The following is a 25,455-nucleotide window of genomic DNA, read 5'->3' as shown; positions in this document are numbered from 1 at the left end:
CTAGAGAACACATGGTTTTTACTATAAAACCACATAGGTAACTGTAATTACAATGGACCTACAAACCATTAACAGCCAAGTAACATGTTCTGATATATTTAAAGGAAACGTGTGGAAGAAATGCAAGCAGCTGATTAATGAATGAGATTTACAGGACTGATAAAATATGTCAAAAACCTGTTACCTACAAGACAAAATCCTGCCTCACAATTTGCTAAAAAGGTCTTGCGACAATCAGGTGGTTTCTATCATTTCCTCCTTAAAGATCAGTATTGGAGTATGAAATAATACTGACATACTGACCCATCACAGAACGCATGCAAATACGTGTTTCCTGACTGGATAGAGGATTATTTTTTCCTAGGTGTCCTCTGCCCCTTTAGATCGTTAAGCTTCAAAATGAAAAGCTTTGCAACTTTGGGAAGGCTGAACTGATGTGGTAGCCATGATAGCCCAGGAAATATGCAAGAAACAAGAACTTTTGTGGGTGGTATCTTTTTATTGGATTAACGGCATGGCTGGGACAGACTTAAGACAAGCTTTTGAAGAAGAATGCACTGCATTCAAAAGCTAGTCTATCCCAACCATGTAGTTAAGTCCACTCAAAGAAAGCACCCGCAGCAATCCTTGCCTCTCTGCAGCTTTAGAGCTTCATAGATGGCAAGATGTCCATTTCTAATGGACATACTCAGACGACAGAGATGCTGATAAGCAACCTTTAAATATATAGCATGCTAAAACCATGCAGTCTGGAAAACAGAATTTCAAGTTAGATGAAGGACTGTTTGCATACTAACTGGTGAAAAAAACTGACAGGGAAGAAATAGGGCAATCTGTCACATACAGGTAAAGTAATCTACCTCTCCCAAAACTCAGATTTTTTCCACTGGGCTTCTTTGTTAGTTAGCTCATAGCGATTCCCAGAATTTTGGGGCATGCTGTCATCAAGAGCTAACATGAGGCGGCAAATCTGATGAAGAACTTCTGCTATTAATTATCTCTTTGTCCTGAGCAACTTTATAGCTGCTCTATCATCCCAAGTAACAAAGAAAATCATAACAGCATCCAAGATTCATAGATGCTAGGGCCAGAAGGGATCGAGTCCGACCCCTATCTGGGCAGGAAAGAGTGCTGGGGTCAGATGACCCCAGCCAGTGCCTATCCAGCCTTCTCTTAAAGACCCCCAAAGTAGGGGACAGCACCACTTCCCTTGGAAGCCCATTCCAAATTTTAGCCACCCTTACTGTGAAGAAGTTTTTCCTGATACCTAGCCTAAATCCACTGTCAGTTTGTGACCGTTGTTCCTTGTTATCCCAAGAGGTGTCTTGGTGAACAGAGCATCTCCAACACCTTGCTGCGCTCCCTAATAAATTTGTAGGCAGCCACAAGATCACCTCTTGGGCTTCTCTTGCGGAGGCTGAAGAGGTCCAGGTCCCTCAGTCTCTCCTCACAGGGCTTGTCCTGTAAGCCCCTAACCATATGAGTGGCCCTCCTCTGGACCCTCTCGAGTCTATCAACATCCCTCTTGAAGTATGGCACCCAAAACTGGGCGCAGTACTCCAACTGCGGTCTGACTAATGCCGCGTAGAAGACTGCTCAGGTCATTTGTTTCTAACCAAAAAAAATCCTTTTGGAAGCGAGAAGAGCAGAGAAACCAGCTCAGTAAATTATAGATAAAAGGCTATCAGCTAACAAGTTAATGGGTACTTTCTCTCCCTAGGTACTATATCTTGATCCCAATCCACCCCAGGCAGAACTTGTTTCCCAAATTATATTCTTTGCTCCATCTACTTTTAGCGCACTTGCTGTATCAAAGTGTGGTAAAATGTAGTAAATGTTGTAGTTAGCTCAACTAATAGCAACAGCACACAGACAATCCTATGGTTTCTAGAACAAAGCCTAATGGGAAAGCAAAAAAGAACTACCACCAGAAGGAATAAGTAAGGGTTAAGTGCCATTTAGGCTTTTGCTTTCTGAAGTCCTGGAAAGCAGTTTGGGAGGTTAAGCCTGGTCCCTGTATGTTTCTGTAAAAGAAGTGATAAGCAATTAACTTAATATTTTAATTGTGAAAATAAGTCATTTCACTGAGACTAAATAGGGCAGTTCACACCTCTATAGTTATAACATCTCTGCAAGAAAATATGACTGTGAAGGAAATTTAAATTAACAGTTATAATCTTGACTGCTAGGTTTTTTGTTTTTAAGACAGAAATTTAAGATTGTGCAGTCATGGAATCGTATTACCCGGGGGCTGCCAAAAAGCAAACGTGATAACGTGACCTGGCAAGCAATAAGAAGATCTAGATCCAGGAATAGTCTCCCAAATGAAGCCAAGGAGTCATCATAAGATATGAATTCGTTTTACTGGTAAAGGCAATTTGAGATTATATTGTAGGAAACAATGCAGCAGTAGCAGGGAGATTGGAGAAAACTTTATGAAGTAATCTAATCCTATGTTAGGATCAGGAATCAAGCTGTTTGTTTTTTAGGGGTTTTTTCTTGGTAGAAAACTAGGCAAGGTGAAATCACGTCAAAACTCTCTTTTATGACTGTCAAGAGGGCATGGATCTTGCAATTCTTCCCCAGACCTTGCTTCTTCCACTTGTGTGACCCTTAAGTGAATGGCCTAACCATTAGCCATTTAGCTTAAAAAAATGCCTTGGGTTTTTGCCTGGCTACAACGTCAGAACTTAAACTTGCCTGTGTGCACAGCACTGCTACCTGCCTGGCCAGAGCTCAGCCTACTGAGCATGCTTGGATACTTGCATATCCCACAGCAAGCCAAATAAGATTGCAAACTGCTTTTCAGTGCCAAAAATGGCAGTCATGCTGCTCAGTAAACAAAAGCCCATTTGAGTGTGTCAAATAAAACGGGATTCTGTCCTTAGTCTTCAGATTAAGACAAAAGTAGGGGGGTAACTTTTTCAGGAATAAGAGCAAGGTAGAACAGGATCCTGCTTTTCTGTCCAATAGGTGAAGCACAATCTGGGTCTAACTGTCCAGCTAACTACGATCTGTTTTAGAACCTCCTGCCTGGACATGAGAACAGGAGGTGAAGAAAAGTCTAGGTCCCACCTCCTCACATTCTCAGGGTCTCTGGCCCACTTTAAATCAGGCTTTAGATCAGGTCATGATGCTGAAGCTGCTAAATGCAGAAGCTGCTCTAAGGGTAATGGACGGATTTCAGAACTTGCAAGGGTGGATGCCATCGTGTTAGAGTGACTACTTCATTCAAGGGTTCTTGAATATGGATCCCTACATCACTTAAATGCTTTTGTGAAGCTCAAAGATCACAAGACAACATGGGGTACATGGGCTGCTACAGTCTAGCCAATATGGCACAGGGGAAGTGGACACCTGGGAATCCTGCTTCTACTCTAGTTCATACAGTGAATCAGTAACAAAGTGTCCCCTCCATGGGTTGGCATCTCCATTCCCATTTCACATCTAACACTGCCCACTTGTGAAACACCCATCTATGAAGAGTGCTGTAAGTGAAAGTATCATTGTGATGTCGTCAGCATACTGAGGATGCTCAGTTGGGTGCCTCTCCTGTCACGCTTGATCATGAACATTACAAGGCTCTCCCAGACTGGAAGGGACTGGGACCCAGACTAAGACCAGATGGCTGAAGCCTGCTCTACACAACACTGAAAATGTTAGCTGGCTGAGGAGAAATACTGAATACTATATAGAATCTGCAACTGTTGCATTAGTTGGAAGTTCAAACAAGCAGTGCCACTTTGGGAATCTTACTAGGGCTGGCACTCCCTCCTAGAACTCCAAAATGGATTAGCAGTCAGCTACACTGCCTGCCCACAACCAAACTTGTGGTTCCAGCACAGGCAACAGAACTACTAAGCAATGCAAAAGAATAATGCCTTTGCCTTGCTTAGGAAGCAGCTCAAGGAACCAGGATTACAGTTTAGCCATCCTCACAGTAAGGCGCAGCTCAGCAACCTCTCTCGAAGCATATCCAGGTCTGGGCCAAGTACTTACAGAGGTGCCTTGTGAACTTGCGCTGGCAGGAGCAGAACTTTCAGAGGAGGTGGACAACTGCCGCACAATGGGGCTGTGAGGCATTGGGGTTGTAGCCGCTGATAAGTAGCTTGGGCCTCCAACATCCGTGTGATGCTTCAACACTACAGAGCAAGGAGAAAAACAGACAACAACATTAGTCAAAAGGGGTCTCATCTCCTGAGAAGGGACCAGTGTCAAGGGACCATTCTGCACGAAATAGAAGCTTCTTCCGACTGTGGATGCTAGCTTTACAGGCCCTGAGGGAATAAGCAGTTAGAGCGTAGAGATTGCTGCAGTGGTGAGACAAGGCGCCTTTCACTCCCAGAAGCAGTACATTGCTTCTCCAAAGTTGAAAGAGGTAGGGGATGGAAATGCAGCCAAGCCCAAGCTCCCCCAAGAGACCTGGCTATGGGAGCCTACCTTCGCTTCTCTCAGATGAGTAGTCCCACAATCGGTTTGTGTCATGTGCAGGAGGCTGGATAAGTGAGCGCTCTGGCGCTCTCTCGGCCTTGGACATGGCCATTAAATCGTCTAAGGGTTGCCTGTATGCCTTGTCTGGTAGGATTTTGTGATGTGAGCGCTCTGAGGAGGGGAACAGAAAAGGAGCTATGAAATGTCTGTTTTCACCTCTCTTTCTGTTTGCACAGGAGACTCACGTAAAAATGGCTGACATCAAAGATCCAGAAGGGTCACGGCTCCAGGCAGACATACTTACTAAAGCAGTGCAGCTCCTAACCCTGCCAGGGGAATCCCTAACCCTTCCATGGCAACTGTGAACTGTGTGGCTGGGAAGTCTCAAAATGAGCATGTTGCACCTCTTACCTCTTAGCATTCAGGCCCAACTTGATTCACATCTGCGCACACATCACCTCCAACCCAAGTCTTGGGATTGCATACATAGCAACATGTCCTATTACCATAGCAGCATGCCCCATCTGTAGCTTAACCTAACAGAGGCAAATGTCCACTTTTTGCCCTGATTGTAGAAGTATAGGACACTAGCAGGATTGGCTGTAAGTCACCAGGCAAAAGTCAAGGAAAAAAACCAGAAAAGATAGACACTTACTGGCTGTAGTGAAGAAGGAATTGACCAGCTTGTGGCGGTCCTTACGAGCCGGGTCAGACAGACTGCTGGTTGGCATGGGGGCTCTATGCTTCAGTGACAGCTTTTTGGGAGGTTTAATCTTCTCATAGGGCTTATTCTGCCACTGGGATTTCAGCATACTCTGGAAGTGCAGGCTTGTCGGCACATCTGCAGATGGGTACAAAGTAACAACACACTCAGAACAATCAACACACGCTACAATTCAAGCTCACAGAACATACTCCCTCAATAAGGAATGAGTGGTAAGGGATGGTATATCAATTAAAAATCCCAAGGTGTTTTCAGGGAAAGGTTGCCATTTTGGGGAATATAGCTCCTTCCAAGGGAAGCGCCCCCTTGTGCTTGTATGTCCAAGCTGAAAATTCCCTTCCTGCGGTGCTAAGGTGATACACTTGCTGGTCCAACGAAAGAGGTCCCCCTCCACGAGCTCCTTGTCCCGCCAGGAAGGGAAGATGACAAAACTTGACATCCTCAATTCAGGGTCAAAGCAGACGATGGAATCTTTTTCAGATATCTTTTCCTCCCTCTCGAAACGAAACAATTTAGGGAAGTTATTTCATATACGAATGGTCACCAGAAGAGCCAGACACCAATTCTTTAGGCCAGTTGCGCCTAACCTTTTTCCTCTAGGATGGATGAGCAGAACCTGGTCTGACTTCAGGCCAGAGGGTGGTTCCAACCCAGCTTTGGGCCACGCGGAGGGAGGGGACAACAGGGAAAAGGGGGCAGGCCCAAGTCCAACCCAGCACCATGGGGAAAGAGGAAACATGTCTTGGGCCCAATGCAGCCCTGCAGGAGGGAAAAGGGCAGGCAGCATGACTGGGCTCAACCCAGCCTTGTGGGGAAAAGGGGGCCTATCCCGCAGCTCTGCTACCAGGCAGGATCTCAAACACTTACCACATCTCTAAATCAGGAGTACTTGCCTATTAAGAAGGGTGCCATTATTCTATGGGCAGAGATGTAAAAACCTACTTTACCCTATGCTCAGCACAGTCCTTGAGTACATACAGCTGTGCATGCATGCACATGCATACGCGCACTCCCAAACATCTAACTGAAAACACATTTTGCTCCCGCAATCATATACATATATCTGGGCTGGTGTTGGCCCACTGTCTCAGCTCACACCATTTCCACAGATTGCTCCTCTTCCCCAATCTGCTTCTCCCACAAAGTCCATGTTAGCTCATCTTGGAGGCACTAAAGTTGAGGAGGCACTACTACTACACAGGGAACACTAATGTGGTAATTCAGTGCCTTCCTGAGACGGACCAGTTAGACTTACTGAGAGACCAGAGCTGACCCTCTCTGAATAGCACACCAGAATCATCACCACACTCTGGCCCTGGAATCCCAGCAGAATGGCCTTGCCGTTGTGAACAGCTGCTTATAGCCTCATACTGTCATCTGACTGCCAAAAAAATATGATATCTGGAGCTTCCTGCATGCCACTGCTCCAAGGCAGTGGTTTCTGAATCTTTTAGCCTCAAAGCACCCCTCCATAACATTTTTTCTTGCCTCAGTTGAGAACCACTGCTCTAAAATCTAGCTGGTGCCAGCTAAGAGCAATGGGAATAGGAGTTCACCCCATTGTGCCCAGCTTTTTCTACCATCTGTTCCCTCCCCACCCCTGGTCTGTACCTGAGGGGCAAATACAGCTGTTACTGAGACAGCTGCTCCTCCAGCAAATTTCATGCTAGTGACTGGAGCTACACGTATGCATAGCCCTGGGAGCATAGGAGTGGTGGCGGAAGAGGGTGGGGGGGAAAGAGCACTGAAAAAGTGCAGACCGATGCCAATACTTGCACCCACCTGCCCACACATCTCCACCCCCAGACACCTGTCCACCCTCCCACCCACACTAGTATACTGCTAGGAGTTCAGGGAGCAGCCATGAACACCTGTTTCGGTGGGACACTGGCATGCTCAGTGGGAAGAGCTACCATTTCCATCCTGGCCCAGGGATCAGATACCACAGCACCCATGGAAGGATCTCACAGCATCACAGGGTATCGTACCACCCTGGCTGAAAATTGTTCCTCTAAAATACCATTCACCAGGATTCCTTTCATCTCTGTCAAAGCAGCATGGAAACCACTAGCATGAACACAACAGATTTGATGGCACCAGTATGGTTTTTACCCACGAGGGCAAAGGCTTACCTCCAAGGCCATTATATCTCACATAACAGTTTGTTGGTATCCCAACTTTGCTATCCTGCCACATTAGTAGACCACCTACAAACAGGAATTGCTATGTGCTTCATCTCATGGGCTAACCAATACCTCCACAACAGGAACTCAAAATAGCCATGAGATGCACATACTGATGGGAAGGCAGGCATGGCCAACATTCCTCTTGGAGATCCCCTGCAGACATTTAATTTCCTGGGACTTTGAAGCAGATGAGTCCCTCCCCCAGACCCTACAGGACAACCAAAGCTATTTGAATGTTCAATAATTTGAGACAGTAATTAATAGGCAAAACATTTCAAGCAGCATTTGAACCTCAAATGCCTTTGCCTGAACCTCCTTTAAAATTACACCACCCCTGTGACTGGACACAGAAGCTTCAACCATAGCTGCCAACCTGACCCCAGAGGGCAAGGGCAAACACATATGGTGCAAGGGCAGGTTGGACAGCAGGACAGAGCCAGCTGGCAGTAGGCTGAAGTTTATTAATAGCAGGAACTTAGGTCCCAGGGAAAAGCTTCTAGAGCAGTGTTCAAAATATCCTGACAGTTACGATGGGTAAACCAGAGCCTGCTTCCTACGAAGCACTGGAGGCTATGATGTGCTGGCAGCTGCTGAACCATCAACACTCAATATAGATGTTCATAAAGGCTGGCCCCATGTAAAACAGCAAAGGAAAAAATGTCCTTTGAAGAGACAGTCAACAAATACAATATACTGATATCATTAACTTTGTGGATGTGATGCATTTTCTTTACTTATTCTCCCCTCTTCCAGATCACTTTCCAGTTTATTCTAATGATGGACCTACAGATTTACTTACATTTAAAAAATGCAAAAAGCAAGGATTTTTGTAGGTGATGTCTTTTATTAGACAAACTGAATACTTGGGATAGACAAGTTTTTGGATGCAACACATTCTTTTTCAGGTTTCAGTTTTTAATTTATTTTAATTAAAACCTGGTTTAATTGTACACAGGATATTTGATTTACCATGCTTTCACTGCACTGCTATGAATTTTGGTTGTGTTAGAATGAAATACAACTTCATCCCACCCACACTTTTTCTTCAGCAAGCTCAAGGCTGCAGGCCTCTTGGGGACCAGCAGATGGCAACCACACTGTTTTAAAAGCTAAATTAACATCCTTCTACCAAGGTTATTACATCATCTGACTTCTCAGCCTGAAATCAAATGGTCCAGAGAAACTGAAATAAGAGGACAAAGAATCTAAGGAGCAGGGTTGCAGTATGTTAAACACTTATCTATATATGCCTGTTTGCCCCAAATTTTAATTCTTTTTTCCATCCTGAGATGCTTGGTAGCTTTGGTCCTCTGAAAAAACTGTCAAAGAAACCCCACTCCAAGTGTAAAAGGTGCCCAAGATGGTTGGATTGAAAGTGAAAGTTGGAAAACACTACCAGTTCAAATCTGGATGCTGACAAAGTGTCATATCTTCATGAGTTTCTCTAGATCTCGTGAAAACAAAAGTTCAAGAGATGTACTCAGCCTCTGTTTATCCATTAGATAACTCAGGAGTAGCTTTTTTTTTTTTTTTGGGGGGGGGGGGGGGGGGGGGGGGGGAAAGAGAAGACACTTTTAGTGAAAGCCTGGAATAAACAAAGCTTGGCCTGGTTGATAACACTTGATTTAATTCTGTGACCGTGATCCCACCCACTGGGAAACCTTGATGCAGACTCAAAGACTAATAAGCTCCTCCCATATACTACACCCTCTTTCAGGGTTTGAAAAGATGAAGAAGAAAAAACAGGTCTCAGGGATAGTCAAAGGAGGTCACATGTCTGGGGAACTGAGGGCAGTTTCTAAACAAAGAAAAATAGTCACATTTTTATTGCTTTATGTCAGCAAACATGCTTTGCTACACAAATTTAAGTAAGACTTTCAATCTAAAACAAGTAAGAAAAGTCTATTTTAAACTGTTAGATGATTGTGGCTAATCCTATGAATATAGGATTTTTAAGTACCGACTCAAATTACTGGTCTCTGGTACTCTGCTGTAAGTGATGACTAAGCCATGGGTGGGCAAAATGCGGCCCACAGGCCAGATCTGGCGCTCAGGCAGGCACCCACCAATTAATTACATCTGGCCCAATCGGGAGCTGCCCCTGGTACCCTCTGCATGGAGCAGAGTCCTGCCCACCCCCGCCTAGGGCAGCCTGTGCTGTGCTCCCAGCCTCCCCTGATGCCAGGCACAGTTTCCAGGCAGGGCTGCTGCTGCCCGGGGAACTGCCAGGCTGCCTAGGCCTCCAGCAACAACTCCTCCTGTCCCTGCTGCAGTGCTCCAGGCAGCAGGTAGAGATGGGGAAGCTGTAGCTTTGAGGGAAGCAGGGCTCTGCCTGCAGCTTACTCTGGTCCTGCTTGTGCATGGCTGGGCAGGGGAGCATGTGGATGGTGAGGGTGAAGGAGCTTGGCTGCTCACAAAGCCCCACTGGGTAGGCATGGGATAGGCAGGTGAGGTGGGAGCAGCAGAAGCCAATGTGGGCTTGGATCAGTCTTGCTGGCCAGGCACAGGACAGATGGATAGTGCGGAGCAGCAGCAGAAATCATCATGAACTTGGTGCAGCCCCACCAGGCAGGTGTGGGACAGAGACCAAGGATACCAGGCTCAGCTCCCTGTCCCCCCTAGGGGTTTCTCTTGCCACCGCAATGCCTTTGCAGTGTGCTGCAAGCCAGGCCAGGCAGCCCCATCCTTCTTCCTCTTCTGCAGAGGGGCTGGGCTCAGCCACGTAACAAAGTGGGCAGGGGGAAGCCAGGTGGGGAGAAGGGGGGAAAACTCCCACCCCACCCCCCCCAACCCCCACAAACCCCAATCACACCCCACACACATCCCCCCACCTCAATCACACCCACACCCCACCCCCTACCCCATCACACACAATATACAAGCAACCCCCCAGGAGGACTTCTTGGGTAAGGGGAGAAACTTCTGGTGGCAAAGTCAGGGTTAGAGGGTGGGACCTTTGGTCACAAGATGGTGACCAGGGGGTGGGGCTACCGTTGCAGCCCTCGATGCCTCACCAAAACTCGTTAAGTGGCCCTCCAGCCAAAATAACTGTCCACCCCTGCTACAAGTAGTAGGTTTTTCATGTTTTTCTAAAACAGCTGGTCAATTATGCTATAGGTGAAGCAAGAGAAATTCTCCCCCATTCATGAAACAGGGAGTTTATGCCCTTCAGTTAAATATCAGGTTACTCTAACAGCCATCAATGTATAAGGATTTCATCCTTTTATTTCAGCCAGAGCCAGACTGGCATCTCCCTCCCCTCCCCCTAGGTAAATTTAGGAGTTGGTAGGGGAACAAGCTGGATTGTTGTTGGCAATTTAGATACAGCACAGTATTGGGAAAACTAATTTCCAGAGAGATTCAGGGCCATGCCCAAGGTTACCCAATGGGCATGTCGCAGAGCCACAGTTCTTAGTCCTAAAACCAAAAGTATAGCCCTGCAGTCAATGTGAACTGACAGCTTTAAAGTGTGATACTCTATCCACAAAGCAGGGTCAGCATAGGAAAGTTCAGAAGAAACTTCCCCCTCATCACGACTAGCCAAGGTCTCAGACCAGCTGAGAGAAACACCCTCTCTAGTAACAGAATAATCCTATTGCCACTCTTTGGCCTCTCTGTGATGACATATTTTATGAAAGGGTTACTCATTTGTAGACAAGCAAACTGACCCCAAACTCACTTAATAACTGTGATGCATATTGGTCATCAAATGCCAAGCAAGGTTTTTTTCCCTTCTTTTTTGATTGGCTTCTAGAAGCTTTTGCTTCCTAAAATGCCATTATTGAACTACCCTGCTCTCAGGGAAAAACCCTGCAGACTAAATCAGAAAATGCTTCATGGCATTGAAATCACACCATACAAACTAGTCACTTTTCTGGAGAACACAAAAGTAATGGAAAGAAAAACTTCAAAGAGAATCTGAAATCACCAGGGACCTCCCTGGTGTTATACAGCTGTATATTCTATCTTTAAATCTACATCATTTTATAGGTGACTTATGTCTTGGCAGCAAGTGTATGGCACTCTTTTCAGAACTAAGCAAGCCTCTACACCACTTTCTGATACAAACTGAAAACCTCTCTGGAACCACATCTCCCACCTGGTTTATGCAACATGGTCACTACAATACTTATGAACTCTGATATCAGACTCGATCATCATGCATCAAACTATTTGCTTGCTCTCTTAACCCCAGGAAACCAGGCACCAGGTTAGTTCTTTCAAAAGGTTTGACTACACAGATGCATGCTTACAGTAGTGTGGATTCAAGACATGCTGTTTTCTTTTCACTTTTCCATACCAGGAACTACCACGCTCCTTGGGGGGAAAAAACAAAAAACACACACACACACCACCCAACTGCATGTTCTACTCAACTGCACATATTCAGTACTTTGCACTATGATAATTAACTGAACACCCTGTAAAACAGCAGCATGGCAGAATGGATGGGCCTCTAGGAGCCTCAGTTATTGACCTATTCAAGGTGCCCTGGCTCTGACCCATCTGAGGCGCTGGTTTCAACTCTTTCCTCCAAGGTATTTATTTCTCTGCCCACTCCTTACAGTTCTGTTTATTGTGAATTTCATTCAACGATACTTACCATCTGGGAATGACAGAACAGGGTGAATACAGGAGTCTAGCTGGGAGAGGCGCTCCAGCAAAGGGGCATCATACTGGATTTCTGGAGACACGGAGCTTCGGGTGCCACAGAGGGCGCACAAGGGATTCACGTCACAGCTACATCGTGCCATGCTGTTACGAAGGACCTAGGAAAGGAAAAGAAACCTATGTTCATCTCAAAAGTGATCAGTGTCCACGTCTGCTCCTCCCACATACAGACTTTGGGCAAATCACTGAAAAAGTCTGGGACACTGCACCCTTCATTCCTCATGCAATACTGACTAGCTCTGTATAGTGTAGGGAAATGCTGCTTTACCCCCACCATACTCAAAAGCTGAAAACTGTATTCAACTTCAGTGCATACACCACCACCACCACCTAGAGCTCACTTTTAGCAATAAAACAATCTGACAACACGGAATAAAATATTACACCATATCTATATTAAAAAGTTCATTAAACACCAAATCAAGTGAAGCTAGTTCTATTTGATTAATTACAGAAAACACACCATTATCTTAACCTAGAGAGAGGTCAGTGACAGCAACTGTTGCATCAGCTGCAGGGGCCATCTTAACAGAAAGAAGGTTGGTCTTTTTTATTTAAATCATGCTTGGTCAATTGAATTAGGATTTTTGCTTGCTTTATTTATAGGTTTTAAAGTAAGAAAGAATCGTTATGATTATCATGACTTCCTGTATAAACACAGGCCGCAGAACCTCTCACCTGTTAAGTCCTGCATCAAGTCCATAACTTCTTAAGTAACATCATGCTTTGGAAAGACATCTAAGCTTCACTTAAAGATTTCAAATAATGGAAAACCACCACCATCCCCAAGTTGTCTCAGTGGATAGTTACCCTCTCAGTATAAATTGGGCCCCTCATTTCCAGTCTGAAAGTGTCTAGCTTTTGCTTCCAGCCACTGGATCTCATTACATGCTCTAGATTAAGGAGCCAGCTAGTAGCAGAAATCTTTTCAAATAAGGTACTTATAGACTGCAATCAAGTCAGTACTTATTAAAGAGAAGGGCAGCTGACTGAGGTTAGGTCTTTCACTACAAAAGCATGCTTTCCAGTCTTAGGATCATTCAGCTGGCTTTTTCTTTTTGTTAATATCCTTGTAGGTACAGGGACACCAGAAATGCAGATCAATATTCTAACAGTGGTCTGACCAATTCTGCACACAGAGGTAACACCAGCTATCACCAGATATCTATCTTATATAACCAAGATTACAAATCAGCCCTCTTATTGATAACCAGTTCAGTGTGAACTTCCAGTGCGATTGTTATCAACTTTCACTTATAAGCAAGCCCTTTTCAGTGTCTGTGACATTTTCAGGGTACCTCCTGCGTCCTGAACGGCACGTCCTTTCATTGGGTTGCATTAAACTGCATAATTCAAATGAGTGCACCCTCTTAAGTAGTCCAATTCATTGTCTATAACTGTTCTTCCTTTACAGCCATTTACTAACCCCACCAATTTGACTCATCGGCAAGCTTTACTAGCAATGATATCCTTCCAGATAATCACTAAAGATTTTGAAAGTCATTGGCCAAAAATAGATCCCTGCAGAGCCCCACTGGAAATACCCTCAGTGTATGATGACTCCTTGTTTAATTCTATTAAGCTAACTCAAGCAGGCAAAATTTCAACATCATTTTTGTTTATCAGGACAGAAGCCCTCAAGCTCTTCCTTTTAATTCTAGTACCTGGAGACTGCCACTCCCCAAAGCTTCCTGGGCTTATAACCCTAGGGTAATGCAAACTGGTTTAAAACCATTCTGCCTATGGGGAAATAAGCTGGTCTGGCCTGTTAGATGGGTCTCACTACTCATTACAGAGCAACTATTGGGAGTTCAACTAAACTTCTAGCAGGACTGAACACTGGAAGATTCACATTCATTCATTAGTAATATAGCCTTTAGTACTCGTATTGGAATAGTTTGCTATGACCACATGAATACTAGTCCATCTAGATACTGACACTCCATAACAAGATTCCTTTTCATTACATTTTAACAGAAGTTTCCATAATAAATACAGAAGTCAGCAATGATATCTCTCCACACAAAAAGGAACATTCCCTCCTTATCCTCCCTCAATGACATTAGCTTTAGAAGGGCTGTACACAACTTGCACCAACTATCATAGGGGTTAGAAGGTCCCGTAGCCTCTCCTCATAGGGCCTACCCTGCTGACCCCTGATCATGCAGGTAGCCCTCCTTTGGACCCTCTCCATATTGGCCACATCTCTCCTGAAGTGTGGTGCCCCAAACTGGTACTCCAACTGCAGCCTGACCAGTGTCACATAGAGGGGGCAGATCACCTCCTTAGACCTGCTTGAGATGCATCTGTGGATGCACGACAAGGTATGGTTGGCCTTCCTGACCACGTCTCCACTTTGTCAGCCCATGTTCATTGTGGCATCAACGATGACTCCAAGATCCTTTTCCGTTGACACTGGAGAGAAGGGAGTTCCCCAGCCTGTAGGTGTGCTGCTGGTTCTCTCTCCCCAGCTGCATTACCCTGCACTTGTCAGTGTTGAATACCATCCTGTTCTCATCAGCCTACCCCTGTAACCTGTCTAGATCTGCTTGCAGCCTGTTCCTTCCTACTAGTGTACCCACTTCACCCCACATCTTAGTGTCATCTGTGAATTTGAACAGGGTGCTTTCTACCCCCTCACCCAAGCCACTGAAGGTTGAAGAACACATTTCATTTTGAGATCTTTTTCCATCAGCTTAAGTTTTAGTTAACATTTAGGAAAGAAGTCCCTCCCCTAGAGCCTTGCATCTTCTGCTGAAGGACTTTTTCCCCATTTAAAAGCTTCTTAGAACAACTTTTATAAAAAAGCAATCCACTGTAGTGGAAGTACACCAGACCACTGTGTCAAGCCTTCAACATGTACATCCCATATGCACATCCCACTGACAACCCCCCACCAAAAGATGGACAAGTCAACACCTTCACACACTGACCTTTTTGGAAAGGGGCACGATGTTGCTAGGTCGAACAAGCCGTCTCTTCTTGTAGCTTAGTGCCGGGCGGGTGCGAGCTGCAACACAGGTTGCATCGGAAGGAGGAGAAGAGACCATGTTCAGTCGCTGCTTTTTATGTAACAGCTCCTCAGCATCTGGGCCATCTCCCTGAGCATGTTCTGCCAAGCCAGGCTGAAGACTGCCCAAGAAGAGAAGAGATTCAGACTTAAGTATTTTTGTTAGTGATGTGCACCTATTAAGTGTCTCCTGGTTGTCTTAAGATGCTAATTAGGTTTCCTGATTTTAGTTACCACTTCAGTAACAAGATTAAAAGCATTTTAAATTTTGTTAACCCTTCTCCATTCCCCCCCATTTTAAAGTAAAACAAAACAGTTATGGAAATACAATGGAAAGAGTATCACGTAGCGTGAGTTTTGCACAAGTCTGCCTCCAAGCTTCAATATATGGGTAGTAGTGTTGCGTTTTATTTGCAATGGTCTAGGAAATGTATGAGACACAAGGAGGTTTTGAGAAATATGTTATTGGACCAAGTGTATAGTTAGGAGAGATGTTTGACCTTTACTTCCATCTTTCAATTGTGACCCAAGGAATCCAATGGCTGGTTCTGTCACTGCCCCAACCACATGCCTCAATTCTTACAAGTAGCAGCTCCTGAAATTATAGTCTTAGGTCTTCTGAGGTGCAGCTAAGTTATGAAGGCCAGAATAAAGTGATCAAGGGTCCAAACTTCAGAGCAAATTGTAGGCAGAGAGATATTTGTTACTACTAGTAGTCTGCGCCCCTCTTTGCTTTACCCATAGGTGACATGTAGGGGAGGTCCCGGGAAGGGGGGGGGTGCACATGCCTCCCCCCACCCTGGTGCCCACCAGCTCTGACCCCACCCCTGGCAGAACCCCCAGACTCAGGAGGCACCAGTTGCCCATGGCTTTACCCACTGCAGTCTCCCGATAAGAGACATTCAGAGCAAGTGCAATGGTACTGCATGGACTTTTGAGTACTACATACATTGCAAGAACTGTAGCAGAGACTTGCAACCTTAAAATTCTCTAACCCAGAAAAGTTTCTAGTGCTTACTCTCACTTACTTATTTATAAATTCTAGGGCAGTGATTCTCAACTGGTGAGCCACGACACCCAGCTTGTGTGTGAGGAATAAAACATTCACTTCTCCCCATCCAGCTCCAGTGCCCACTGCAGCATCTCTGGTTGCTCCTCTGGGGACTGCTTCCCTGTCCTGCCCTCTGACATACCTGTGCTACCTTCTCTAACACTGAGCAGCATGCTCTGCTGGGTGTAGATGCAGGCACAGAATTTTTCAGCTCAGCTCACCCCCATGGTTTCTCCCACATACACCCCAAAGCTAGCAGGAGGGGCCACAGGGGCAAATAACTCCAGTTGCAATAACTCCAGTTGCTGGCATGCATGACCCCAGGGGAAGCATCCTTGGCTGCAGGGGCCACCCTTGCTCCCTCAGGTATCAGCCAGCAGAAGGGACAGACAGTAGGCGGTGGAAAGAGGGGGGCACAGCAGGGCGAGATCCTGTCCCTGCTGCCCTTCCCTGGCACCAGTCAGATCCGTGTTTCTCAATCTTTTTAGCTTTAAGTCGGCCCTCTATAAAACTTTTCTGAATTTAGAGTCTAGCTCAGTAAATCTCAAACTGGCATCCTGTGGTACCACTAAATTCTGAAAAAGGAAGTTATGGAGGGGTGCCTTAAGGCTAAAAAGATTGAGAACCACTGGTTTAGGGTCTACTAATGGCAACAGGATAGGATGCATCTGCAAGTTCACCAGGGTTCTCTATCTAGTAAGCCTGAATCATACAAGTAGGATGGGTATAAAAAAAAAAAAGCACCCGTTAAACAGGTTCACCAGAACTGTGAACCTGTTTTTTCTAACATACCATTCCACAGTTCAGGTGTGAGTTCACTTATCCAAGCAAATTATAGTATTTTCAGAAAAGCATTCTAAGCAGAACTATACTACAGCTCAACCCCATGTATGTAATCAGTCTGCAACACTGTTTCAGAGCATAGTTTGCGAGAAGGTGTGGGCACACACTATCACAACCATGAGACTGTAAACACATGTGAAATAAAGCTCACACCACACAAAAACTGTCTCGTATGGGGGCTAGGTCATAACTGAACATCCCTTCTGTGTCCCATCTCTCACTCCATATATGCAAAAGCCTTACGTGTTAATGACACCATTGACAGGTCTCAGTGCTCCACAGGGTTTGGAAGGAAGGGATTCCGAAGCGTTTGCTGCAGATGTACCAAGGTTCTCTAGCAGCTGGGAAGCAGAAGCACCCTGCAGAAGGGAAGAGATCATAATATATAAAAACTTTCCATTTTGCCAAGTAGATCTCCCTCCATCTCTGACCCTACATGCATTGGTTTCCACACAGAACTTCATTCTTGAAGGGCTGACAAACCAGCTTATTAACAACTCTGGTGAGTGGCTGAAAACAAAGCAGTGTTCTCAATGGAGGAAACAAAGGATTTCTCATCCTCTCAGGTAGTCACTGGTGTGGCATGGCAGGCCTGCCTCAGCTGACAAAGGCAAAACAAACCATGCAATAAAAGACATTATTAGGAGAAATTTTAGCATTTTATCCCATTCCAGTGTAAAATGTGTTCATGCTAAACATCCGTACAAACTCACAGGAGATCTGCAAGTGTCTGGAACCCTGGGTTTTTTAAAATGTGTGAGCCACAAGCATGAGGCATGTCTCAACTGGTGGGAAAGGGCAGATTTACAAAAGGTCTCTATCACTAGATGCCTAAATATCCTGTAAAGGATGACCCTATAGCCAAGACACTACAGTGCTGAACAGTCAAGTCACAACTACCCACTAAGCTACTAGCAGAGCCTATAGGCTTGCCTACATGAAAGGCAATTTAAGTTGGGACAAATCCCAGAAATTGTATAGCTTGGACAGCTTTCTGGTTTTAACATTTTGAACCTGCCAAAAGCCACACCTTTAATCTCCATTTTCATCTCTCTTCTTTGCCCTGACTGCAACTGCATCTTCCCTCCTCCAAAGCTCAATCCTTTATGTTCCTTGTTACACTCACAACAGCTCTTTTTCCATGTGGCAAAACTTCTTTGTCCTTCAAAACCTACTTTATACAAACATGATGCTACGTTATCTCCAATATCAACAGCTGGTTTTCCTTGGCTACATCCTTGATCCTGATCATTTCTATTATGAGAGCAGGACAGCTGCTATCATATCAGTTCATATATGATAGCAGGCAGCTGCACAGTATGACCTCAAACATCTGAAGTTGTAGTAAAAAGGGTAGAAATCAGATTTTTTTTTGCTATTTAGATGCATCTGATCTAAGCCTTTCTACTAAGCAGCGCTCCATCTGAACGCACTGCTGTCCCCAAGGTAAAGGTTCCACTGAACGAACCTATTTCATTCCATGAGGCGTTGGAGACCCTGGCCAGCATTTATGCAAGCGATTTCTTCATTTTAGGCTGTGTGTAGATTAAACGAGAGGCATGCATGCATGACACTTTAAAGCGGGCTAAATGCTTTGCACCGCTTTAATGGTGTTGGTGTTTGCATGCCTTGGCGGCGTAATGTGCATTAATTCTAGTCACTGTAGGCAATTCGGCGGCGTAACGTGCCTTAAACGACTTGGGGCACAGCAAATTAAAACCCCTTCTAGGAGTTTTAGTTTGCTGCCCCTACAGCCATGGAGCGAAGCACTGGGCTCCGTGCAGCTCCACGGCTCTGCAGGAAGCCCTGCAGGCAGCCTGGCAGCAGCCTGGGAAGGCAGGCTCTGCTCAAGAAAAAATGGCAAGCCTGATCTCCCCTCCCTCCCACCTGCTTATCTATGCTGTGCGGGGGCCTGGTGCTTCCCTCCATAGCTGCAGTGCCCCCCAGGACCGCCGGAGCCAGGTGCCTGCAGGTAGGTGCTGCCTAGGGGAGGGGAGCAGCCACTGCCATGGAGGGAAGCACCAGCTGCACCCCCCTCCACAGCCCAGGGCTGACTAGAGGGTCCTAAGATTTCTGTGGCATCAGTTTCTACCAAGGGAAGAATGCTCTGGTAACACAAAACTTCAGGCTCTTGCTGATCTGCAAGATTTGGATTCTCTGAAGCACCACTCTGAAGAGGAATTTCCACTGAAAAAAACAACCAAGTGGCTGGTCTGATATCTGGACCACTGATTGTTGCTGCTCCAAATTTGGAAGCAGATATGATAAGTTGGTATTGCATATAAGTAACAATGCTGAACCTAGAAAAGCTGAAGTCAGAACAGGATTTGGTTGCTTTCCTTGGACTTCTGGCAACTTGGCAAGCTCAGGAAGTCACATGACTGCTATTCTGGAGGCATGCATTATATACATAGGGTGTGACCAGGCAACTCAGAAGTCCTTTTAAATGGGATCTTTATTTTCCTTGCTAGAAAGCTCCCTCAGGAAGAACTCTCTTCTTTAAGGATTTCAGTTCATTTAACTATTCAAGACAGGGATTTATCAAAGGACCTGAGAACTCATCTTGGGGAGTGGGTAGATAATATGAAGTAGATTTCTCAGGCATTCAATAGTACTGCCAGGAATGTGTCCCAATAAGGCCTTTTAATGGTTGCAACATATTCAAATCTCTAGTACTAGCTTCTTTTCCCTTCCCTCTGCAAAATTTTAATATACAAACTATTTTCATCATTAAGGAGGAGAGCTTACATCTGAAAAACAGAACCCAAGTTCTCCCTTCAACAGCTGTGGAGATGAGGCACTTCCTGGTCACGACAAATTTCTGCAGATCACTATAGATTTTCCTCCTTTCTTGGATGATTTTGTTCCCTAGAGACTCTGGTACAAGTGCTTCCCAGTTGTAGGTCTTGGAAGGGAACAGTATTCATATGAAGCTATTGGGGGGGATTTTTCTCTGGGAAACAACCCATTCCCCTCTCACTGACTGGTCTCCTACCACCTCCCTCTTAAAATATCCCTGTCTTTTTTTTTTTTTTTTAAATCAATTCCATGAACTCTAAGGCTGCATCTGTGCTGAAGTCTCTCCAGAAGCTACCAAAAAGTAGCTGGCACTGATTCAGTCGATCCAGTAGTTCACTCCCAGCAATGGAAGGAATGAGCTGCTGACGAGCGAGAGGAATGAGGGTGGGGTCCAAAAACAGAACTTCCTCCAAGCAAGAAGCATGACTGCTCCTTTCCACTGAGCACAAGGTGGGAAGACAGCTTTGTTGCCAAAGCTCTTTATTTCCTGCATTCACCTTTAAAATGCGTGGACCTCTGTGAGATCACAGAAGAGTAACATAGCCATTTTGTTCTCAGGCTTGTTGCCAGTCTGGAACAGTTACACAATCTGCGGCTGGAAACTTCACTTTTGTTCCCTGTTTTCTTAGGGTATAAACAGACATTGATTGCCAAGTGAAGTGGATCAGCTGTGCAGAAATGAGTCCTGGCACAGCCGATTCGCTTCACTGGGTGAAACACCCAGTGAAACAACACGGCCTGCAGCTCCACCCACTGATTGTGGGAATTTCCAGGGTATGTCTCTAAGGGGGGAAACCCAGAAAGTCTACGGACTTGGCTTCTCAAGCCTTGGAAGCAACCTCCCCAAGTGTGGGAAGCTCTGGGCTGCCTGCACTCTCTTGCTATAATGTGAAAGAGGCACAAATTACTACCTCCTGTCACACCACAAATGCCCAAACTTTGTGGTTGTGACAAGGGGCACAGCCCTTTGCTAGTGGGCACAGACCCTTGCCAGAAGTCCACTTGGCCTTTGTGCCACCATAAAAACTTGTTATTGCAGCACAAAGGCAACATGCATTTCCAGCATTAATCTAACTGAATGTAACTGCCTCTGGTATAAGTTATCATACATTTGAGATGCAAACAGGACATGAAGCAGCAGCCACCACTTACTGTCCCTTCCTAGACTGCAAAGTGTTTCCACAAGAAGGGTCTAGACTGTAGGGAGCAGAGCTAGCAAAGGCTGCCCTTGTCTACCTACCCCTTGGCGACATGGCACGGAGACCCTAGAACAGGCTGGAGCCCAGGAGAGGAGGTGCCTAAAAATGCAGGGATGATTTTCTAGCAAACCCTAAAAAGGATGGAATTAATCCATTTTTAAAACTTTTAAAGGGGGATAAAACCTATTCTGCCAGGACTACAGGACCTTAGAAAACTCTTCTTTTTGTTTAGATCATTCCTCAGTTGGCTTGGATTTTGAAACTTCTGCTGCTGCTGGGGACAAATCCCTTCCTCCACAGTAGCGCATCACCTAGAAAGTCTCAAAGTATCATCCTCCTCTTCCTAGCAAGGAAGGGGCACACCTCAGCATCTCAAATAACCTAAAAAGGTTTAGAGAAAAGGCCAGAAGCATCCCTCTCAAGAATTAACTCTAGATCATAATCCTGCACTACAGAAGAGAGAGTCTAATAAATTTTAAAAAGCATGAACTCAACAGTAAAAGTAATAATGAACAGGCTTACCAATGACTTAACAGTCACTACTGCAGGCATAACTTATTTTGTGTTTTCAAACAAAATAGTCAATGCTGCACTCAGCAGCATTGAAATACCTACATATTTAGGTTTTCTGTGTAAACCACCCTGCCCCTCACCACAGTGGCAGTTTAAAGGATTATTGGCCCCATTTCATACATCATGTTTAGTGCCCAAGGATCTGATCACACAACATCCCCCATTCCCAGCATTCAACACCTGATGGAAGACCTAGTGGCCATATACACAGGATACAGGAGATACCTCTGAATGGAGAGAAACCCTCAACCTCCCAAAACTGAAGACATTTGCAATGGATCCACTCTTCCCTTGCACCCATCCATCTCCCTTCCTATCACCCATCTCCCTTCCTTCTCCAGCTTACGATGCAACAAGAACATGGCATCAAAGACACCATTCCAGACAGCTGTAGGCATGCTATAATTCACAGCTTTGGAACCCAGGCTGAACAAAAATGCTAGATGGTAACCTTCATGGGGACCCTGATGAGGGTACCTGATGAAAGGCGTCTTTCTAATAAGTTCTGATATAACCAGACAAAGGGTTTTTGAACCCGAAAGCTTGTTTAATAACTATTCGCCAACTATTTGGGTTGGTCTAATAAAAGATATCAAATTCACCCAAGAAACCTTGTCTGCCGATATAACCAGAACGTACTCCACGCTCACTGTCTGGCTTTGTGCAAGCCAAGCCTCTTCCTGACTCATCACCCCACCCTGTATGAACAAAACTAATTAGGCACATGAACAGGGCCACAGGGGAGTATAACTACTTGGTGCCTGAAGGCAGTATTTCCTGTTGCTGATGCCCTCAGCATTTTCTCCAACTAGCAGCCAGCTCAGAATTACACCAGAGATGGGAGGCTGAGAAAGGGGCTCACAAAAGCAAGTAATAGGTGAGAAGTTATTGTCAGGAGACACCCCTACCAGAATGATTTTTTTCCCCTGCCAGATATGAAGTTGATACAAGAGAAGACATCATGGCTTGGATACAGGCTCCCATGGTGACACCATATACCTGCTCCACGCAAAAAAGCGGTATTATTCACTATTCCCTAGCAACCAGTATTTGTGATGGCGTTATACCAACAAGGGATCAGGACCCCATTGTGCTAATGCTGCATGAACCAAGACTCTGTCCGAACGAGCTTACAATTTGAGCAAAGAGATGAAAGCACATGGGGAAATAAGATAACAATTAAATGATTATAAACAGCATGATAAGCAGTGGTACAAATACACAAGCTGACTAAACACTTGATTTTTTTTTTTTTTTTAAAATGGTAGCTCAGAGAAGAGTTTTAAAAGGAGAGATCTGAAGGACACTGCAGTGAATTTGACAAAGTTTACAAGGTAAACCTTACATGGTAAACCACACATGCAGGGCTGTCCCTGGGAGGTGGGGGTGAATCAGGACGACTGCCCTGGGCCCCGCACTTCGGGGGGCCCTGCAGAGTGGCCACAACTCCTCCTGCAGGGCCTGCCTAGTGCTAGTGATTCCCCCTGCCACCGGCTTTGCGTGTGGCTGCTTGCCACATCCCCCCCTCCACAGTGTAACTGTGCTCATTGTCCAGAGCAAAGCTGGTTAATTGAGGCAAATTAGTTTAGTGTTATATGACCTGCCAGTTAGGGACTGTAACAATTTAAAAGATTCCAACACATTTGAAACCTGGTCTCAGAAGGTGAGAATTTAATACAATGGGTACTTGTAACACCATCTGACCTTTATAGTTTAGAATTTCAGTAATTTGGTATTGCTGTCCATTATAAGAAAGATACCCAGCCTGAGAAAGAACCATTAATTCTTCTCATAACAGGTCAAAGTAACTGTGAATTTCCTGTTTTGGGATTCTAAAACTGTAGGAAATAAAATCCATTGGGTAATGTAATGTTCATCCATAAAAAAAAATGTCCTCCAAATCATGCTGGCTGTTGGTTTGAAATCTGTGGCCTCATGCAAGTGGAAATACTTGCTCAATGAGAGAAAAATTTTAACTAACTTACCAGATTTTCTCACATACAACACACTTTTCCTCCAAAAACAGCTGCTGGAAACTTCAATGCACATTAAAGACAAGTAAGTACAGTAAAAATATGTTTTGTTTTGTTTTTACCAGTCATGGGCAAAAGTTAAAAGTCAAATCTGTATGAGACTCATGGGTCATGTCCAGATGAATGTGCAAGTGCAGGGGCATGCATCTGCTGTGGCAGAAATAGAAACAGCACATCTGTGCCACTGGTTTTTGCCCCAGGGCATGCCCATGCATGCGTGCTCTGGCACACACCAAATCATTCTAGGTAGGACAGGGGAGACTGGGCCAACACCTGTGCCAAACCCAGCAGCCTTACCTGGGTTCCTATAAGGTACAAATCTACCTTGCCTTCTTCCTGACTTCAGACTAATGCAGCTACCTAGCTCTTTATGCAGTGTGAGGCAGTCACTGGTTTGTCCCCTACCCTGCTGTGTTAAATAATAAATATGGTTACTCACTTGCTATGGCTTCCATCTATAAACTTCATACTATTATCTATTCCCATTTACAAAATGCGACACTCCAGCACAAATACGAAGGGCATGAAATTTGAGACATTTGTTAAAAGGAAAATTTAGTTGGTGATGATTACTGAACAAAGTTTACAATTTATCAGGAAGATGCCTCAGAGGAAACCTGTACTGCAACACATCCAAAATACTGTATTTAGTAGATCCTCGCCACCAAACCTTCCATTTTGCACTCATAGCAATTCTCCATCAAATCTCACTGTGGCATCACTTCAGGCAGCCTGTGAACTAGGAGCTAATACTAGTACAGATGTGGTCCAAAGACCTGTCTGCCAGGCTACATTCAACTAACAAATCTATAGTAGCTGGGTGCATCTTTAGCACTTACCAGTCTGTCTATCCCAGGCTCCAGTTTAACTTCGGCACTAAGGGAATGGGATGCATCATCTGCTGCAGGATCTGGAGGTGATGCTTCACCAAGGGCTATCAACCCCTAAAAAGAAGAAATCCAGTAAGAATGACTTTAAGATACTGGCTATCTTCTTCAGTTTCAATAGGGAGCTCTGTATCCCATATTACTTTCTAAAAACAAAACGCACTAGAGAGAGTGATCTGTGGTCCTACAACACTGTTCAAAAGGATGCCAAAGAGAATGCCAGTCACCTGGCTTTTCCTGTTATTTAAGTTGAACTGGTAGGGACCAAAAGCAGATCACATCTTTGTAGTTAACTGGACTGATGAGGCGAGACTGATAAAAAGCTGTCTAACCACACCTGTATGAAAACCCAAAAAGAGTATTTTCAGTGGTGAGGAGTAGAACTCCCCTTGTAACAAGCAGTACAAAGAAGAACAGCCACCATGACAAGCCAAAGGAAAAGCCAAAGTACGGTGACAACTTGCAAAGGCAGGCTGAACAACTCACAGCCAGCTAAGAACTCTGAGCAGATTCACAAACAGCTGCATTCAAAAAGTTCAATAAAGAAAGACACTACCACTTTAAATAACCAACAGCTACTGCCATATATCCAGCAGAGCAAGGCAACATGCTTTTTTCTTTTTAAATCAGGGTGCCAACATGTTTTAGCCCATTTTTCAAATTTTACCCCACAAATGGGATTTACTTTAATGCTAGAGCTAATAATTGAACATGACCGACTGAGCAAGCAAAATATTATTTGTAGGGGGAAAGAGAAAAGAAATGTTAAGAACTGGAAAGGAAGGGGTTACAGGTGAGAAGAGGTGGAAGGTTCATAAAGATGACCCCATCTCCTGTATGCTAAAGGCTCACTGGATGCAACTCACTTAACATGGTAACAAGAAAAAAAGCCAGACAAAAGGATAAAACCTAGGAAGGAGCAGCAGCAAGGACAACAGAAGGACAGCAAAGCTTGTGAAGGTGTTGGAGATAGGAGTACATACATGGAAATCCTTCAAGCCAAGACTATGTTGTACAGCTATTGTTTTGTTTTTGATCCGTCTCAACC

General features: G+C 44.9%; 1 protein-coding gene across 6 annotated transcripts in view; it reads right to left on the bottom strand.

Annotated features, from left to right (window-relative positions):
- The window catches only part of KANSL1 (KAT8 regulatory NSL complex subunit 1), a 170,555-nt gene that overhangs the window by 10,275 nt on the left and 134,825 nt on the right, over window positions 1–25,455 (bottom strand). For 4 of the 6 annotated variants that reach the window (XM_059726857.1, XM_019500938.2, XM_014609193.3 and 1 more), the window contains 7 exons: window positions 24,360–24,464; window positions 17,160–17,275; window positions 14,946–15,144; window positions 11,945–12,110; window positions 5,087–5,272; window positions 4,441–4,602; window positions 4,000–4,142 (listed from right to left, as the gene is read on the bottom strand). In XM_059726857.1, coding sequence (XP_059582840.1) covers window positions 4,000–4,142; window positions 4,441–4,602; window positions 5,087–5,272; window positions 11,945–12,110; window positions 14,946–15,144; window positions 17,160–17,275; window positions 24,360–24,464 — 1,077 coding nt within the window. The remainder of the gene's footprint in view (window positions 1–3,999; window positions 4,143–4,440; window positions 4,603–5,086; window positions 5,273–11,944; window positions 12,111–14,945; window positions 15,145–17,159; window positions 17,276–24,359; window positions 24,465–25,455) is intronic. The other 2 variants (XM_019500943.2, XM_019500947.2) reach the window with 2 other exon arrangements.

Source organism: Alligator mississippiensis, chromosome 4 (assembly GCF_030867095.1).
Source record: "Alligator mississippiensis isolate rAllMis1 chromosome 4, rAllMis1, whole genome shotgun sequence".
NCBI classification, from domain to species: domain Eukaryota; kingdom Metazoa; phylum Chordata; order Crocodylia; family Alligatoridae; genus Alligator; species Alligator mississippiensis.
Note: the sequence above shows the minus strand (reverse complement) of the source record. Positions and strands in the feature narration are given on the sequence as shown.